The 20,175-nt window shown below is 40.4% G+C and overlaps 1 protein-coding gene across 4 annotated transcripts in view; it reads right to left on the reverse strand.

Moving 5' to 3' along the window:
• The window catches only part of ADGB (androglobin), a gene marked incomplete at its 5' end in the record, with an annotated part of 71,349 nt that overhangs the window by 32,008 nt on the left and 19,166 nt on the right, over window positions 1-20,175 (reverse strand). For all 4 annotated transcript variants that reach the window (XM_083434742.1, XM_083434741.1, XM_083434743.1 and 1 more), the window contains 12 exons: window positions 1,014-1,158; window positions 2,842-2,944; window positions 5,589-5,652; window positions 7,085-7,250; window positions 10,171-10,216; window positions 11,438-11,570; window positions 13,059-13,149; window positions 14,033-14,207; window positions 14,963-15,057; window positions 15,845-15,973; window positions 18,339-18,538; window positions 19,780-19,866. In XM_083434742.1, the coding sequence (XP_083290868.1) occupies window positions 1,014-1,158; window positions 2,842-2,944; window positions 5,589-5,652; window positions 7,085-7,250; window positions 10,171-10,216; window positions 11,438-11,570; window positions 13,059-13,149; window positions 14,033-14,207; window positions 14,963-15,057; window positions 15,845-15,973; window positions 18,339-18,538; window positions 19,780-19,866 (1,434 nt within the window). The remainder of the gene's footprint in view (window positions 1-1,013; window positions 1,159-2,841; window positions 2,945-5,588; window positions 5,653-7,084; window positions 7,251-10,170; window positions 10,217-11,437; window positions 11,571-13,058; window positions 13,150-14,032; window positions 14,208-14,962; window positions 15,058-15,844; window positions 15,974-18,338; window positions 18,539-19,779; window positions 19,867-20,175) is intronic.

A 20,175-nucleotide genomic window follows, 5' to 3' on the forward strand; every position in this document is an offset into this window, starting at 1 on the left:
GAAATTCTAAACAGTCAGTGTAAGTAAAACCCTCTTGTCTCTTTCATTATTTATTGCTTGGTTCTCAAAACATTTAATGTATAAAGGAAAGAGAAGGCTCTAAGACTATTTGGTGGACCACATGTGTTTGTACACTTCGAAAAAAAGTTATATGTGAAAAAGTGCTAAGACTTGTTGGCATTTCATCCACCCACTAGCAAATAAATATGTAGCTTATTTTGCAAAGTAAGTAACCATAGCCATCTTCTTCCTTGTGCAAGAACAGATGCCTCAGGTGGGAGTTGAGCTCTCCCTTGTGGCTGAAACTGAGGTGAGAATCAGAGAGTGCCTGGTATAAAGCTGAGCTCAGAGCAAGGCACATGAGAAGAGATGAGGGACTAGTGAGACAACAACAATGACAGCCAGGGAGGGAAACTACCACGAAGACACTCCACCTTAGAAAAACACACACATACAAAACTGACAAAAATAACAAATGGATTAGAAAGAAGAGGCCAGAAAGGCAGCACAAGCTGTGTGAAACCAAGAAATCAGATTGTGGCTTTCCAAGGGAGAGGCACACAGCAACTTCTTTGAAAATGTCAACATTTCCTGTCTGCAAGCACAGGGAGGAACAAGATCCCAGTTGGAAGTGTCCTGTTGCCCACTAGAAAACAGAGAGTTCCTCTGCTGAGGCTTAGCCCTACCATGAATTAATTTATTTAAATATTTAAAACTGTATTTTTCATAAAACATACAGCAAGGGGGTATACAACATACAAAGTGACAATAGCTTTGATAAAACATAAAGGTGTGTTTATTTATTTAAATATTGAGGTAGCGTAAAAATAAATGCTTATTTCTCAGCCTCAGTAACTCCATGGAAACAATGGCACTGACCTATTTTACAGGATTGCTGTGAGGATTAGAAAATCTGGGAAGGTGTGTAAAGAATTATTTAAAGCACTGTTGTAAAGCACTATTGCTATGCCTCTAATTCCTGGATCAAAAGGGTGTAGCAGACTGGCACATACCCAGCAGGAAGACTTATCACAGCAGCTTTAGTGGCATATGTATGGATCTTTAGGATTAATTGTCCTGGCGCCAAATTTTTCCATGAGAATTTTTCAACCATGAGTAATCCCTTGGGCAAAACATGGCCTTCTTTTTGTGCACTTGCTATAAAATAAAAGTGTGCAGATAACTTGTTTTTTTTTTTTTATTATCACCAAAATGTAACCATTTCCAATATCTTTACATATGCTGAGGATTTTATTTATACCCTGATCATCTGGCTGAGTTGCCCTATCCACTCTGGGCAGCTTCCAACGCATAAAACATAAAAAAATGTCAAACATTAAAAACTTCCCAATACAGGGCTACCTTCAGATGTCTTCTGAAAGTTCTTCTTAGATGTAACCTGTAGTTTGTTGCTTGTAAACCTCATAGAACATGATTTATATCTTATAAATATCAGCAGGCAGTCTTTCAACAGAGTAGACAATAAAACAAAAGGAAAGGAGGAAGCTCATCAGCCTTTTCCTTTCTGCCTATAACATGTTAAGTCAAGTTGCCAGGGACAGCAAATAATTAAAATTTGTAAGCAGTTCTACTAAGAAACAATGAAACACTCAAATCCTACTGTCAGATGCTGGTGTGGTTGCTCGAGGCAAGACTCCGACCTGTCTTTTCCAGGCTTTATTCTTGGTGCAAACTATTTACTGTGAAGAGCATCGTAAGTTCATGTCTGCCTCAATCGCTAGCAGAATCTGGGAGTGGTTGGTTTTTGTACCTCCCCCAGCATAAAAGTCACGTCACCCCCAGCCTTTTCTGCCCCTCCCTGCGCCGAAGCCTACTGCGCAGATTGGGCGCTGGCAAGGGCATACTTCCTGCCTCTCCGGTTTGCTCAGGCTCGGTGTTGAGGCTCTCCCTAGCATCCCCTGGTCCCTGCACCTCTTCTCCACTGGAGTTGTGGGTTTCCTCCTCGCTGGAAGGGGAACTGTTTCACAAGATTTCCGGAGGCTCCCTATAACACAACTGCCCTTCCATCTCTCGTCTCTGAGCTGATGGCAGTTCCCTGACACCTACATATGCCTACCACTAAGAGGCTTACTTCAGGTACATGAACAAAGAACTGCAGTCTAACATGTTTCTCTTCTACACCTTCTTGAACAGGTAGAATCTTGAATATGCAAGGAGTGAGGAACATGCTATGTTACCCTCTCCAGATCTCAGGTAATGAGATGCCTCTTGTGGTGGACAACAAACCAAACCCAAGGCAATGATAGGAGACAGAGTAGACTGGTCCTTCAAGGGTTTCCCTGAGCCTCGTGTGCACTGAACTAATGCTGAAGGGACTATGGGTACTATGTGCCTTCCTTAAAGCCTAAAATAGAAAGCTTAGTAGTTGTGTGGGCTGGGAAGCTCTAGGAGATTAATGTAGGGGGAATGGTAGGGATGGTGGTGAACAGAGCAAGCAGGGCTGCAGACCCTAGAACTCCAGTAACAACAGAGCTGCATGTAAGGCATTTTTATTCTGACATATACATTGAGGCTGTTTTCAATTGCAAATTACGGCAAACCATAAAAGCAGCCTCAAATTATTATGAAGAGGATGGAAGTTGATTGAACTTTGATTTGTTAGTTAATAACATGTGCAGTTCTACCACAGACTCTGGGCTTAAGAGCAATTAATTGCATCCAAGACTTTCACCAAACATTCATGGTAAAATGAGAAAGTTGTGTGTCAACATAGAAGAAGATCACAAATACTGCAGCTCTAACAGAGTTCTATCTTTGAGTACCTCTTTGTGAAAAAAATCACAAGAATCAATACTTGCATCTATTTGATACTGATCTTACCTCCTGATTCCCCCCAGTGTACTAATGCAGAAAAGCTAACCAGGATATCAGTAGGCTTCAAACTATCTACAGATAAGTAATATACAATACGGTCATCCACCATCTGTAAGGAAAAAAAGAGTATCCATGCTTATTATTTATCTAGTATTGGAGCGACTAGTATTTGGCAGCATTTCAGTTATATTTTAAACAGTGTTTTTCAAATCAATGTATGATATAAAGTTAAGAATGAAAGGTCACCAAGCAAAACCTTGGATTTTGCTTCCCCATAACATTTAGCTTCTATTTTAATCTACTGAAAAAGTTAAGTTTATCCTAAGAATAATTTTATATATGGCTTCCTACAAGGGCTGCTCATTAAAGATTTTCCCTGACCCACTTCTGTTATCGTAGGAGGATGAAATTGTACATGTATACATCTCTCCATAGGTAACGTGGTAATTTGTAGCTGCATAAAGTGATGGGAGAAGTGTGTGACTCTTGCTGGTAGCTATGTAGAGAAGGACTAATAACTGTGCCCAGTTTTGTTTGCCTCAGTCCATGGGAAGTACATCAGGGGAAATCTTTAATAAGCACCCTTCGTAAACTACTGGTCTAAAAATTTTAAAAGAGACGACACAAAAGCTAGTTAACATGATGAAGCAACGGGTATAGGAATTCTGCAACTAGATTTTACTTACCGTATTTTTCGTCCCATAGGACACTCCGTCCCATAGGACGCACCTAGTTTTTTGGGGGGGAAATAAAGGAAAAAATGTTTTCCTTTATTTCTCCCCCAAAACCAGGTCGGGGAACAGCAGGATGGCGGCAACTCCCGCAGGGCTCCCCACGCTGTGGATGTCTGCCCGGCGCGAGGGGCGCTCTGCTTCAGGGCGCCCCGCGCGCCCGGCGGCAGGCTGCTATCCGCAGCCTGGGGAGCCCTGCAGGAACTGCTGCAGGGCTGCCTAGGCTGCGGATGTGTTCCTGAAGCCTGGAGAGCGAGAGGGGTCTGTGCGCACCGACCCCTCTCGCTCCCCAAGCTTCAGCAAAAGCCTGCATTCGCCCCACAGGACGCACCCAGATTTCCCCTTCATTTTTGGAGGGGGAAAAGTGCGTCCTATGGGGCGAAAAATACGGTAATTAGCACAAAATACTTAAGCACAACACAAGTCTCCTCTCCATTTGCCCCCCAAAATTGGCCCTGAGGGGGTCTGGAGAATCCCAGAACAGTAAGAGTGAGAGGAGAAAGGGAATCATTCCATCTGGCAGACTGAAATGCTTGTCCTGCTAGAACAACCACCTTAGTACAACACTGAATTCTTTCCCGTGTATTGGTCCAGAATGTGTGACTTGCTTTAAAAATGTAGAACAAATGAAATTCTCCTCAATTTCTAGGCCTTAGGGTTCAAGGGGTACTTGAATTGGCTGAATGCATAATAACTTTATTCCACTGTATTCCAAAATGTTTTGGATCCACAGAAAATTCCACAGCAGTGGACTGGGATAAGTTGATATTCCTACCCCCATTCCTCTGGCAGCTTCCAGCTCCCAGAAAGTTTATAATGAGAATCAGGGGACCCAGTCAAATGGGGTAGGCTGTGGCATGGGCAGGGGGGAGATCACAGAAAACCGGACAGTGGCATCTTCCATGAGATGGCTGGGGGTAAGCTAGCTGCGTTTCTATAGGCTTTTATCTGGATTCAACCCAATATAAATTTGGTGACAGAGTTTGAGGCTTTATACTGTTACTACGTTGAAAGCCTCTATAATAGTAGTTGCTTGGTGACATGTTCAGAGAGGGAAGAGAGGTGATCACTTCGAAAAGGTATTAGGCAGGACCTAGAGCATGTATATTCATTCTGATTGGACTGGGTGATAGCAGACTCTGATTGTACAGAAATTCTAGAGTGGGGGTGTCAGTAGTCAGGAAAGGAGTTGAAAAATGGTCAGTTAAGGAGTTGGGGAAAGACAGGGAAATCAGAGGGGAAAGTTGAATCCTGAATATTAATACCCAGTGGGTTTTTAATGCTCCATCTGGTGAAAACCAGGAGAAAGGAGCTGGTGACTGAGTAGGTCTGAGAGGCTGCCCTATGTAAAAGTCTTAACAGAGGAAGGTTGCACAAGCAGGTTTTTTAAGCTGGCTAAACTGTCTAAGCAACTAGAGGAATTTGGTGGGTCAGGGGCAGATTGACTTAAGTAACTGGACTGGGTTGTGGCTGCATTTGACTGGGGTGGAGGTTTAGGGATTTGGCCTGAGGTAAAAGTCACTTATCAAGTACCTTTAAGACCCTGATGTAACTATCAGTATTCCTTTGTGCAGTATCCCTTTTAATTAGCCAATGATCTTAATTAAAAGTTAATCATATATCTCGTGTTATTGTCCAGCTCATATGTTAGCCTACTATACTATACAAACTACAAAGAGGTTTCAAAGTATTCTGAGTGAATTGATGGCACAGGAAAAATTAAAAAATACAATTATCTGAACTTGTGTTTATACAAAATGAGGCTAAGGGAACTAGTTTCCCTGTCAGATCCAAACTGAAATTCTGCAGTATCTCTGATCCCAAAGTATCATGATAACATTGTTTTTAATGTCTGTCATTTATATTTTAGGATTTGTATCAATTATTTCTGTGGTAGGTTTTTGTAGATAGTAACATTTTACTGGTGAATGCAAATGTTTACAGAATGGATACAAAACTGGGATTCACAATGCCGTTATAGTTTACAAAGAGATGAATAAATCATGTAGTCAGTGCACTTACTCTAAAGTCTGACTTCTGATAGGTGTAGCTATAGGTATTTGGCTTGTGGAAAACATACAAATTCCTAAGGAAAGAAAACATTATTATTTTAGCATTAATTATACAGAAGCCTCTCCCTCATGCTGTGCATCACATTTTACTGAAATATAAGACAACTGAAACAAACCATCAGGATTCTTTGAATAGTTACTCAGTATGTTATTATCATCTAGCAATAGAAGTTAACTTCCAAATTACATGACAGCTTCTGAAATTGAAAATGTGAATAATCTGTCACCATTCTGAACTGCAAGTTGTAATTAAGTCTAAGTTTCCATTGTTCATTTAGGCTACAATCCTGTACTCCATTGCTGACAGTAAGCCCCATGGAATTGAATGAGACTTATTTTTAAAATGATGTGCATAGGATTGCACTGGTAGTTGTGGTTGCAGCCATGACAGAACTCTTCCATTACACCTGTATCATGTTCAGGTTGAATTTAGGATGTTTATGAGCATCAAATCTGATGTAAAAAATATAACCACGTGCTTAAGATTTCCCTAAATGCTAAAATGTTATGTGAAAGGACTTTTTTACTTGTACATTTTTTTCATTTCACCGTAACTGTTTTTCATAAATAAAATAATATTTGGCATTTCAAGTCATTTATGTATGAGAGAAGAATGTGTCCAGTGAGTCATTCTTATGTCCAGGAGACATAGAACCAAAAACCAATGTGAAAGCATATAGAGTAAGTTCAAAGAACCTGGTTTCAGGGATGGGGCAGCAAGAGGCAGAATGGCAAGAACTGCAAGGGACCAAGAGCTCTGTGTGGGGGAAGGAAAATGGAGCTTGCAAAAGTGCTTTTGTAACCAACCAGACAGGCCTACAGACCTATGGGCTGAGATGAAACCTGTGACCTTATGGGTCTAGCCATTGGGTATGTGCAGCTTGTTCTCTAAGTAACAATGGAGGGGGAATGCTAGGAGTTTGGCAACTGCTTTTGAAGACAATTACTCTGGAAAATTGATGTTACATTTATTAAAGAAGGTTATCAGACATCACAGAAATCTCTTACTGGGCAACATCCATTGTTGCATGAGTGGACTTTTGCTTGCACAATGGGACTTCCCCTTTTTCTCTGCCATCATGTCCTCCCCAAATCTACTCCAGGGGGTCCTTGAACCATCAAGAACAGCTTTTGAATGTATGCAGGGGACTGCAATGGGAAGGAAAGGAAGGGAAAGTTCTGTCACACCAGTAGAAGTCCATTCTCCTAGTGGTGGCCACCACTGGCCACCATCCATTGTCTTAAAGAAAATACAGCATAATTTGCTAGAAATAATCAGATGGCAGATTTATAAGAAAATATGCTGAATTTCTAGTATGTACCACAGGGACTGAGGATGCCTTTTGTGTAGCAGCCATGAGTCACCTACACAAATCTGAAGGATAATTTGCAAAAGTCCACAAAAGAAGATATAGCTTCTGTAACAATAATAAAAGCATGCCTTACTGAAAACTAACACAGAAATCTTCATAGTCCATCCAAATTTCCTTGGAGATGGGGCTCTTTTCGGATTCAATCTCTTCCTGAGATTTATTTCCTAACTGGTTATTAGCAGGTTCTGTTGATTCTGGCATTGGAGCTGCTTCACTACTTATTTTTTCAGTCGATTCCCCTGCACAGATAAGGGGGGAAAAATGTCCTTAAGTTTACACTCAGAAATGAAAGACTATATTCTACTGGTAAAGTTGAGAAACATAAACAGGGCAAAATTATCCTAGTAATTTATCAGAAAGCAACTTAGCAATACTGTATATGTATACACGTAACTAAATCCTCACTGATTGCTGTGAAGCTGCATGCACCACAAAGGCAAATGCTTTGAAGATAAATGCAATGAACTATTCTTTCTTCTCTTAAAAAGGTAAAGAAAGGAGAGAGATTGAATTTCTAACTCCCAGAAAGCAGCACAGTAAAGCAGCCTTCTTTAACCTGGTGCCCTTCCGATATTTTGGAATACAACTCCAATCAGTCCCAGCCAGCCACACTGTACAAAACATCTGAAAGGTACAAGGCTGGGAAGGGCATGTTTGTCCAGCAACATAAGCACAGATGAACTATCAATACGTCAGAAGAGAATTCTCAAAAGCAGAGAAGCATTTTTTTGAATATGCACCAAACAGCTACTAAATAATGACTGAATCAAGGAGGATTTGTCCATAACCACTTAAAACAGGACCCCCAAACCAACATATTGCTTGCATATTGAAGATTTCATACATCTTCAAAAAGAAGAAATAAATTATTTGAAGACTGTGAATTGAAATGAAGGTTGTGAAGCTGTGAACCCTTTAAACCCAATTCACAAAAATACTGAATAAATGAAAACATAATGGTTATGCTTCACCTCTAGAGGGCTCTCTAGGTTAGCCCTGAAGCATGCTGACAACAAATGCTTCTCTGTTTTACCTAATCTCTAGTAAGGAAGTTGCAGAATACAGGGTTGTCAATGCACATCCTTGAAACTATCTTATATACCATATTTTAAAATAATTTGTTTTTAAGAGACAAGCCCAACTGAAGTTCTGGAAGCATTGTGCTCCAAGAAGCCAGTCTGTGCTAACTCTCATAAGAAGGGAGCTGAACAACATTTCCCGGATCAATATGACAACCTGAATTTAGTTAACCAACTTTTGCAATTCACTAGTGTTTGTTGCAGGTTTTGGCTCAAAGTATTGAAATACATTTTTAAATGTGTATTTTGAGAGAAAGCAAGTTAAGAAATGCAGATTTTGACAGAAAAGGCCTATTTAATACACACACACGCCAAATACAGATTAACGTGGAGATGCAATAAATGTAATTATAAGTGAACATAAGTAAAAGTGACACAGAACAGAAATAAACAACCAGCCATCCCTAATTACAGTAGGTTACTGCTATGTGATGTTTCTGTAGTTATATAACAACACAATGTGAAATATTAACACAAATGCTCTTTTGAGAGAGAGAAGCACTCATGTACTATGTGCATGTTTTGACAAAGGTCATGAAGCATTAAAAGAGATTACCGTACTTTTCTCTCTATAACACGCAGATTTTTTTCTCCTAAAAAGTAAGGGGAAATGTCTGTGCATGTTATTGAGCGAATGTGTGGTCCCTGGAGCCGACTGGCTGGAGCGCAGGGGCAAAAATCGGGCAAAAATCCAATCGCGCGCGTCAGGGAGGAGGGAGCTCCGTGAGAGAGGAAGCTGTTGCTTTCCTGCATTCTGCCTCAGGGTCTTACTGCCCACCCTGTTCTGTTTCGGTTCCTGTTTGCTCAAACGGAACAAAGAGCAGGCAAATCCCCTCCCCTCCAGGCAAGCAGAGGGGAAAGGAAAGAATTGCTTCCTTCCTTCTAATTCCTCTCCATGCTCTGGTGCTGCTGCGTCCAGGGAAGCATTTTAGGGACTCGCAGGCAGCCGGAAAACATGCAGGTGGGAGAGAGAGAGAGAGGGCTGGCTTGGGTGTGTGTGTGTGGGAAAACTTTTGCCTTCCTTTCCTCCCTCCCATTAAACCCCTCTCCTGCATTCTTAACCATCTGCTTCTCTGCACACCCCTCTCATGCTCCTTGTCCCTTCTGTGTTTTTTCTTCCCTCCCCACTTAAAATGTGGTTACAAAGCATGGATCCACATGGATCCTCAGGATCTTTGCATTGGGCCACCGCAAATTCACCATCAGATCACATTACATGTCCATGGCTACAGCCCGCACCAAAAAAATCACGCACCCACTGTTGCCTGGGGCTGCAATGGTGCAAAAACGTGGTTACAAAGCATGGATCCACGTGGATCCTCAGGATCTTTGCATTGGGTCACCCCAAATTCACCATCAGATCACATAGCATGTCCATGGCTACAGCCTGCACCAAAAAAATCACGCACCCACTGTTGCCTGGGGCCACAATGGTGCAAAAACTTGGTTACAAAGCACAGATCCACAGGGATTCTCAGGATTTTTGCATTGGGCTACCCCAAACTCACCATCAGATCACATGTCTGTGGCCACAGCATGAGGCACAAAAATGATACATCCACTGTTTCATTCAGAATTCCCCCCCCCCTTGTTTTCCTCCTCTAAAAGCGATGTGCGTGTTATGGTCAGGTGCGTGTTATAGAGCGAAAAATACGGTAGAACACAGAGAACACAGAGCTTTAGCATTTGGGAGTGTGACACAGGATTGGTTCACATGTAAACCAAACCATGGTTTAGCATAGTTTCCCCCAAACTGATGCTCTTTAAATGTATTGGACTACAATCCTATCACCCCCTGTAAGCAAAGTCAATGGTCAGAGATTATGTCAGCTATAGTCCAAAATTATTGGAGGAAAATACTAGTTTAATGTGATGAAATATCAGAAATTCCTTTTTACCAACTGCTTATTTCTCTGGCAAGTTTTCAATGCTGTTCTCCCCCTATAATTTTGCATTGTAACACACCTTGGAACTAGCTATTTATAGAATTTTTACTTCATTTATAACTAAATAACTGAATGAATAAATAAACATTTTCCTATTAAATATAGCATTCATTATTCACAATCCTATTATTTACCTCTGGTGGATCCTTCCACAGTATGTGGTGCAGCTAAAGTAGATTCCTGCAGAGTGGGGAAAACTTTGTTTAGAACAATACTGACAAAATAGCAAAAAGGAAAATAAATTAAATGTGTCATAAATTAGAAGTGTCATAGAAAGCTAGTTATCTGTAGCAAACGTCCACAGTCTGGCAAACCTCACTACACACTCATTTCCATGAGACTGTGTGCGCACATGCACACATGCATGCTAATGTTGGCTTCACTGCAGGATGTGAGGCAATAACTGAATGCTTAAAACAACTCTGTTCTTGTCCCTAGGGACAACTCTTAAATCAGAACTATGCTCAGGCCTCTACTGCCAAATTGCCTCTATGCATGGTGGCAGATTTAGGATCATGCCCACCAATTCCATTCTAGGACAACTGTTCTGCTCTCAGATCAATATAGTACTGGGAGTCCAATTTAATGGAATATTTCTGCATTTTTACAAATTGTCTCCTCCATGTTACAATATGCTCAATAAAGGTTATAAAATGATAGAATCTGAAATCCAGAGTACAGTCATAGCTTGGAAGCCAACCGGAATCCATTCTGGAAGCCTGTTTAACTTTCAAAACGTTCGGCAACCAAGGTGTGGCTTCCGATTGGCTGTAGGAGCTTCTTGCAGCCAATCAGAAGCCACACTGGATGTTTGGCTTCCAAAGAATGTTCACAAGCCAGAACACTCACTTCCGGGTTTGTGGTGTTTGGGAGCCAAAACATACGAGTGCCAAGGCGTTCGGCTTCCAAGGTTTGACTGTACAGCTCCCAGAAGAGGGATGGTGGAAGCTGAATTTCCCAACTTATCCACACAGCCCCTTAAAGCCTCTCATGGGACTTGGGAGACACTGGTGAATGGGACAGAGGTTTGTACAACCTGCCACTAGTCACATTAAATGCAGCCCAGCAGCATTTTGTGCTTGATAAGAATCCTGTTTTTGCTGCCTACCTGGGACTGCAAAAAAACAGGGCCAATTTCAAACCCCAACAGGTTATACATGCGTGGCTGGTAGGCTGAGTTGTGCTTGCTTGGCAAGTTGTTCAGGACTGATCTAGAATGATTTGTGAACATCACTTTTTTACTACAAACTTCAGATGAATCACAGTCTTCTGATTTATTCAAATGCAAAGAGAAAAAGCTCAGCAACATTTTTCTTTTTTCAAAAAACTGATCATACAGGAAGTAGTGTACACAATTTTTAGCATGAATGGAGAACAACCCATGCAGGGTAAAATCTTCACCTGAGAAATTTCTTCTGTACTTGTTAAATTTGAATCTCCAGAAGAGTCAATTATGCTTTCATCATTTTCAGTGACAGCAGGAAGACTGGATGCTGGAAGAGATCCTTTTTTGAATGTAGAAGGTGGGAAATGGCTAAATAAAACACAGATAAATTAACATTCATCTCTAAATAAAATGTATATATTAAAATGTCCAGCTGAGTAACTCTACTCCATTAGCAGTTACCATAAAAAGAAGTCCTACTGGAAAATAGGGAATATTCAAGGAAAATTAATTTAAGTTCAGGAATCAAAAACACTTCCTTGCACTTTGAGGAGGTGAGATTTACCAATGAAGCTTCTAATCATGGTACCTGTTCTATAAAAGAAGGTAGACTTTTTTTAAGAGCAGAGGCTCTGTTTACCAGAGGCTGGGCTAGCTGTTCCAAGGAAGTGGGAGGCCTGTTTTAGGCTTAGTCTGGGTTCATTGTTTATTGGAGCTACATTCAAGCTTTCCTTGTCTCACTGCCAACCTAGGTGCTACTAGGAGCTATCCATGGTGCTACTTATCTAACAACCTTGCCGGTTTGCCTCATCCAGATGCTTTGGGATAACTCCTATCATCCCTAGCTAACAGGACCAGTGGTCAGGGTGATGGGAACTGTAGTCCCAAAACATCTGGAGGGCCAAGTTTGGGGATGACTGATCTAGGCCTACATTTTCCTGGCTGTGCCTTACTGGGCCTGGCTTCCTGAATGGGAGCTAATAATATGTGACAATGAGTCCCTGGAATTTGGGTCTAGCACAGGCTTCCTCAAACTCGGCCCTCCAGATGTTTTGGCCTACAACTCCCATGATCCCTAGCTAGCAGGACCAGTGGTCAGGGATGATGGGAATTGTAGTAGTTTGAGGAAGCCTGGTCCAGCATATGCTACCACTTGGGCAAGAACCTTGTCTCCTGGCTAAAACCACTGCCTGGGAGAAAACAAGGGCATCGTGTTGATTACCATCTATTGCATTTTTGAAGCATAAATTGTAAGCCATCATTTCTGGTAGTTATTTTTTGTGATTGTCTTTTTTGTTTTTAAATCTGTTTTTAATGTTGTATTTAATTTTTTGCAACCTGCCCTGGGACCTTCGGGGAAATACACATTAGAAATGAAATCCTCGTCATCATCTCCAATTGCTTATGTAGCCCACCCCCCTCGCACATGCATGCTGCCTCTCATGCTGCTCTAGGGAATCTCCAAATCCTCTGGTTCAGTTTTTCGGGGGGTGGAAAAGAATCTGAGAAAAGTGCCTCTCCTTCCTCTAACATGAATGCAAGTCTGATTCCAACATATTGTCTTTTGGACATATAGGAAGTTATATATGTCTAATGGGATTTTTGAAGTTCAGGTTTTTTTAAATTACAGCATTACCATGAACTTCTATGAATACAAATCACTTGTGGCACATTTCCCCTCCTTTCCTCCCTTTCTTCCTCTATTGATAAACATACCCCTTTAATAGTTTGTAGCGTTAAATTGTTGTTGAATTCACCTTTATTGCACAAAATATCATTATTTATTAAATTTTATATAACGCTTGATTGTAGGTTTCCAAATATAATTCACTGAAGCCCACTGGTTCATATACTTACGTGTCTCTTGGTATTGGTATTGGAGAAAGTCTATAGCTCAGAAACGGGCTAGCAAGTTCAATGAATTGTTCTGGCTTTTTAATGACAGGTTCTGGAAGGTAAAGAACAAAAACAGGAGTTCTTCATAGTTTAAGAAACCCTCGACAAAAAAAGACTCCCATTGAAAAATAACAACCTGAATCCAGCGAATAGTATCTGCAGGTTGTATACAATTAGACTGCCTTTCATTCAGGAATGTGCACACAGACAAACATGGTTAGCAGGTTTATGTTAAAATGTTAACAGCACAGATTTAACAAGAAAAAAATATTCTTAATGCTGTAAAGAACATCAGCCTCACCTTCGTGACAGTACCAAAACAAGGACCCAAACTGGGTGATCCCCTTTCATGTCACCCCTTTGGGGTCAGCCCACCAGCAGCAGTCTTGCCCTGTGGGCAGGAAAAGAGGCTCAGATGCCTAGAGTCCTCCAGCTGCTTCTGCCACAGCTGTAAAGCTTCAAAGACAGATGTTGACTATTAGGAGCTTGAGGGAGGCATAATATGATAGTATATTCTTCTCTGCCACTCTCTTTTCTCATTAGTCTGGCCCAAACAAATAAAAAGTCAACATTCCTCCCATCAATATGATAACACTTTCCACATTGCAAGTTTCTGTGCCAAACCAGAGAAGTGTCCTATACTATATTTTGTGTATGTATGTGTATTGCTGTGGGTCAGATTGCTTTCCGAAGACACAATATATCCCTATGTCTCTAACGTGGCCAAGACAAGGGAAACACAACAAAAACCACACAATAGTACTACTTTCAGTATTCATTTCAAGCACAGAATAATACTTATTAGGTAAAGTAAAAAGCACCTGAATTTTCATATATCAATCCTTTTGATCCTCTAAATGGCAGTGTGGGTGAAATCAAGAGACAAGTATTACATTTTGGCTTATTGTTATACTGCAAAGCCTGGAAAGACAAACCTTGGGGTTCATCAGTCACAATTGTTTCTTTTTTCTGGCGGATAAGTTTCCAACGAGGAATAGGTGGTGGTTTTGGAGGGGCTACCAGGGGACCCGACCTTGTTCTGGTTAGCAGTGCAGGGTGACTGTATATGTGGGAAAGACCATATTGCCGCAACTGCTCAGATGAATCAGCCTGCAAAAGAAAGAGGAATAAAATGCACAATGGAGGCTGTGTTACACATAAAAATATCAAGAGGAAACTAATTTTGGCACAATTATGTAATTTCTGACTACCATAATTGTTCTAGGACAGAGAGCACCGCGTTGCCTCTGTATGTGGGGCCATTAACAGCCCTAAACTCCATTTGAGCGCTCCAGTCCTACAGTTACCAAGACAGAGTATCAAGGAGGTAGAAGGGGAATACAGAGGAATATAGGAACCACTGCACAGTCCTGTAAAAACAATAAGACTCAGGTTTGGAGTGGAAATAAAATATTGCACTGTAACTGAGCTGTAATTTCTCTCAAAGACTGTTGGCAAACTTGGCCAGTCACTAGCATAATTACAGCCCTGTCTACTTCTAGATTATCCTTCATTATGATGGGCAACTTATTCTTGGCTAGACCTACATGGAAAGTCTCCAGTAACATTGGGAAGATATCCCTGTTAATGGTAAGAATGATATACATGCCAGGATTCCAATTAACTGCACATTGCTGTACCAAGTTTCAAAAAAGGAATGTTTACGAAACATGTGTTTCTTTTTAACAAGTCAAAGCACTTAAGGTATAAAACCAACTAACCACAAACCTGAGCTGGACAGAGACAGAAAATTGGTCTACAAACAACCCTTTTCACAAATATGTTTTGTGTTCTTTGTTGATATATTTGCTGTTTTTATTCAATTATTAGTTCACATTTTGAAGGCAAAATAAACAAAGCCTTACCATTTTCCCTAAGACAAATATCTTTCTTTCAGACACATAAAGAGGCATATAGCAAGCATATACCACCATCTGTGGTTGCAGTGGTGTTGCAGAACCTATTAAAAGAATCCATTACATATTATTATTAATTAGATTTATATACCACCCATCAAAAGATTTCAGGGCAGGTCACAAGATAAAAATACAAAATAAAAAAACTCCAAAACAGTAACAAAACCCCCCTGAAATGTTGCCACAGATAATAGCTCAATATTATCATAACTATTATAGACCTTGTTAGGTGCTATGTTGCTATGAAGGCAAGAAATGAAACTTGATTTCACCAATTTTGTTCAAGTTAAGTAACCTTTCAGGCACAGATGAATGGAGCTACTTCAGAACAGTGGTTTCATGATCAGTTAGGGCTTTACACTTAAACAGCATACATTTTATTCACTTTTTCCCCCCTAGGGACTGATCTGCCCCTACGTGACCTCTTGTGCTTAGAGCAGAAAAAGAGCTAGCCAAACCATGGAAGGAACTAGCAACCTCCAAGTGAATTGTTCCATGTACCTTCCCAGCCACCACCTGCTTTTCCCACAACAAACCCCAAATTTTAGCAAAGTGTTCAGGATTGCAGTTTACCTGAAGAGGTTAACTTCTTCAGACCACCTAAAAGAAGAAGGGAATGTGGGGCAATATACACTTTCTCTGAGGCTGAAACCAACTCTGAAGTACTTTCTGCCTGCCTTTGAGATTAGTGTTTCATGCAAACTGGTGTGATCTTTTGCAGTCTCATTCAGCTGAGGAAAACCCTACAATCCTTAATTATGAGCAGAAGTCAATAAAGTATTCGGTGTCGAGATCAGTTGTTACATACATCTAGGAACAATTATAATTTACCATCAAGAAACAGCTGGAGAGAATTTTGAAAGTCAGAAGACACACGTCCAGAATGAGGCCCTGGCCTAAATTTATCCCTTTCACCATCTTTGCTTCTCTTCTTTCCAACATCTTTTTGATCTTGCTTCTCTACCAAAGAAAGACAATGCATGTGTGAATACTACCATACATGGTCACACAACACCCAGTGGTCCTTGTCTCAAGGGATGGATAGTGCAGAAAACCGTGAACCAAAATTCATGCCTCTGTTTTAGATAAATGTTAAGTTCAAGATAAATAATGATTCTGTGTTCAAGGCAACCTTTACTAATGGCTCACCACTCATATCTTGTCTATAACCTTCCCACGTATTTTATTTTAATTAATTAATTAATTAATTAATTAAATTTATATACCACCTTATCTTCCAAGGAGCTCAAGGTGGTGTGAATGGTTCTTCTCCTCCCCATTTCATCCTCTCAACAACCCTGTGAGGTAGGTTAGGCTAAGAGATGCTGACTGGCCTAAGATCACCCAGTGAGCTTTATGGCTGAGTGGGGATTCGAACCCTGGTCTCTCAGGTCATAATCCAGCACCATCCATTAGCAACTATGAGAATCAATAACCAGTGCAGAGACTGTGATCTTCACGGATGCCCGCATGCAAAGCCCCAGCAAAGACTGGAGTGCCAACGCAGGGGCTTCGTGAGCAGATAATATGAGTCTCTCTGGAGAAGAACTAACACTATGCCTGCTTACTGGCCTGCCTAGCGGTTTTATAGCAGAACAAAGCACAAAGGATAAATAATAGTCACCTTTCTTTCTTATTTAAAGTGTTTTTACACTGTACTTTCCATTCTAAAGAACCTTTAAGACACTTAACAACAATATTGATAAAGTCTATTCATATACAATAAAAATATAATGCTTATGCAAAACTATAAAATATTATAGAACATTATAGTAGAAAAATTACAGTAGGGATGAAATAAAAAAGATTACAAATCCCAGTAGCCTGGGCCCATGGGAAAATGTTTTCACCAAAAATAATAAGTTAATCTGGGCTTCTTGTGAGAAGGAATTCCAGAGGTAAGGTATGACAACAACACAAGTCTTGACTACATACTGATCAACCACACTTAGTCATGGAGCAGAACCTCTAAAGATCTAAGTGGCATGGGCAGGATTACAACCATTTCAGGTCTTTAAAGGTGAGAGCTAGCACCTGCATTGCGCTCAGAAACAAATTGGAAACCAATGAAGCAGCAGAGTCCAATGATTTGAGTTGATTTTTTAAAGAATCAGGTTAAGTAAAATGCTTTCTGCCACCATTTGCAGTAGATGAAGTTTCTGGACACTTTTCAAAGGCAACCCTATATAAATTGCTGCAATAATCCAGTTTCAAGATAACTAAGGAATGTGTGAGGATGGCCAGCCTTCTCCAGGGAAGGGCACAGCTGGCTCACAGGACCTAAGAAAAAACAACACTCCTGGTTGAAGCTGCTATGTGTTAAAAGTAGAGCTCTCCACAGTTTCTGACATGACCCCATTCCATGCAGTTAGAAAGTGCACTGTATATATACACTGTATATATATAGAGAGAAAAAGAGAATATGTGACGGGCCACAGAGATCCTTTACCTTCCTGTGATTCCTGCTATTTACTTTATAAAAAAATCATGCAATTGCTATTGGTGCAAATGTTTTTTGCTCTAAACTATGTCATTTAAAGAAGAAAACCCCAGATAATATTTAAGACTTGATTAAAAAATATTTACATATTTTTTCTGTATCCTATTTGATCAGTACTTACAACTAGACTTACACATCACTATCCTGTGTACAGTTAAGTCTACTGAAAGCAATAAGGCCTAATGTATCTACTGTGGCAGTAGATACTCAGAAGTAAGTCCTGCTTTCCTGGTGAGTAAGCCCCTTCATGGATCACTGCCTTGCCGTGGTGAGGGGGCTTGAATAACTCAGAGAAGCTATGAGTTATGCCATGCAGGGCCACCCAAGATGGACAGGTCATAGTGGAGAGTTTTGACCAAACGTGATCCACCAGGAGCAGGAACCGGCAAGCCACTCCAGTATCCCTGCCAAGAAAACTCCATGGACAAAGACAACAGGCATATAAAAGTTGTGCCTGGCGTGCTCAGGTCCATGGGGTCACAAAGAGTCGGACACGACTAAACAACTAAACAACAACAACAAGTCTCACTAAGTTCAGTGGTGCTGAGTTATCTGAGGGCAGTCCTAAATTTTCAATCCAGCACACTGTTGCACTGATTTCAATAGGATTTAAAGGTACTTTATTGTACACTGGATTGCAACCTTACATCAAACCTCAGCTCTCTCTCACACATACACATAACACCTTCAAGTCTGGTAACTCCTTAGAGTTTAATGTGATTATTTGACACCTATACAGAAAAGTGCAAAGAAATAAAGATGTGGTTTCTCTGTCCAGAACGTGTCCTTTGTTGCATATCATTTACAGTCTTTATAATTTCATACCTTTGGCAGTTTTTTCAGGTTTCTCTACCTTCTCTGGTGGCTTAACAGTAGGTACAGCATCATTTTTAATGTCAGATGATTTCAGATCTTTTTTAGTGTCTTGAAGTGACATCTTAAGTTCAGGAACGGATTCTTCTGGTAACTTAAATTCTGGCAATGTCTCTCTTAAGAATTCCCAAACTTTATCCAAATATCCAGATCTTTAAAATATACATAAACATTGCTTTGAAATGTAGTTCTGTCTGCTCTTTATTTACTGCATATGCATTATGCTACTCAAGTTTTTTGTTTTTTTATCTATAGAAGTCAAGTCAAGCAACCATGCTGAATTTTATACCATTTAAATAGTCTGGTTATCACTGGAACTGTTCTAGTCACTCTTGGAACCTAGTGTCATCTAGAATGTATCCACTCCTTGAAAAGAAATGCAACCTATTTTTTCCCCCTAGAGTACTGAGAAAATAACTAACGAAGACAAGCACAACAGTTTGCCAAAAGGTAAGGGACAAAGCAAAAGCAACCCCAACCAGGGGAGTAAAGTGGTGGAACAACGGCCACATGCCCAAGTCTTGCCACTTGAGCCAGTCAATATGTTTTTTGCAATGCTGGCTCTAGGCTGATACTGTTGAAGGGCTCTATGTTGGCACTCCCCTTAGGGGATAGAGCAGCTTTACATCTAGTGGATCTATGGCTGGTTCTGCATTGTACCTGCCCCACTCTCTTAATGATTCTATAAGGCTATGTTTTGGAGCCCTATACTAACTGCTGCAAACAGCCTTTCAACCCCCTGCACTTTTGGCAGCAATGGAGTCCTCCACTGGTGGAGGGACATCATCTTATCTTAACTCTCTCTAGCAGCACAGATCAGAAGGTTAGGATTACTCTGTAAAACTGATTCAGATATAACATAAACAAAAAACACTAAACCAAGCAGTTTCAAAATCAGATATTTAAAATGATCATTTGATATGATGAACATAGTTTCCCCCCTACATCCTTGGACAGCACAATCCAATGTATGTTTGCTCAAGATGAAAGCCCTACTGAGTTCAACAGGTCTAACTCCCAGGTAAGTGTGAATTTGAAATTAATTTAGGCTAGAATCCTATAGACACCATTAACTACCAGACAAACCCAACAAATAAAACATGTATACAACCATTTTAAAAGGTAATATTTCACTAAAGGAGTTATAAAGTGATTCAATAGCGAGTGAGTATCGAGCAGGCAGAAAGGAAGACAAGAAAAAGACCCCAGCAACAATCAACTTATGATCTTTTAAGGTTTTTTTAAAAAAATTCACAGAATTCAGTCGATTTTGACTGCTTTTAAGTTTTGAGTCATACTGTGTATCTGTTCACCCCATCCCACCCCAAACACCAGATCAACCAAGTATACGGGACACAATGCTGAAGGAACTGCATATAAAAGTGGAACTTACTGGAGAGGAATAATTTCTGGTATCCATCCAGTAAGTGCGTGTAGAACTGTGAATTCCCCCAGCTCCCTTTTTCCTACATCATTTATGCTAAAACAAATACAAATATGTATATAAGCAGATCAATATTGTATTCAGATATTAATTCTGTCTCAACAGTCACTCATATCCTTCCAAATTTCTTCATATTTCATATATAATTTCCACTGCAAGCAAACAAGAATATTCACAAATCAATTCACAGTACAGCTGCAGTCAGAGGGATACAGGCCTCCTATCTTATCTTCCCAGAAACAAAATATAGCATCAGATAGCATTAAGCAATTCAAGCTTTCAAAGGTTTGAAGCAGGCTTCCTCAACCTTGGCCCTCCAGATGTTTTTGAGACTACAATGCCCAT

The sequence above is a fragment of the Podarcis tiliguerta genome, assembly GCF_965153285.1.
Source record: "Podarcis tiliguerta genome assembly, chromosome: 3".
Lineage (NCBI taxonomy): Eukaryota > Metazoa > Chordata > Lepidosauria > Squamata > Lacertidae > Podarcis > Podarcis tiliguerta.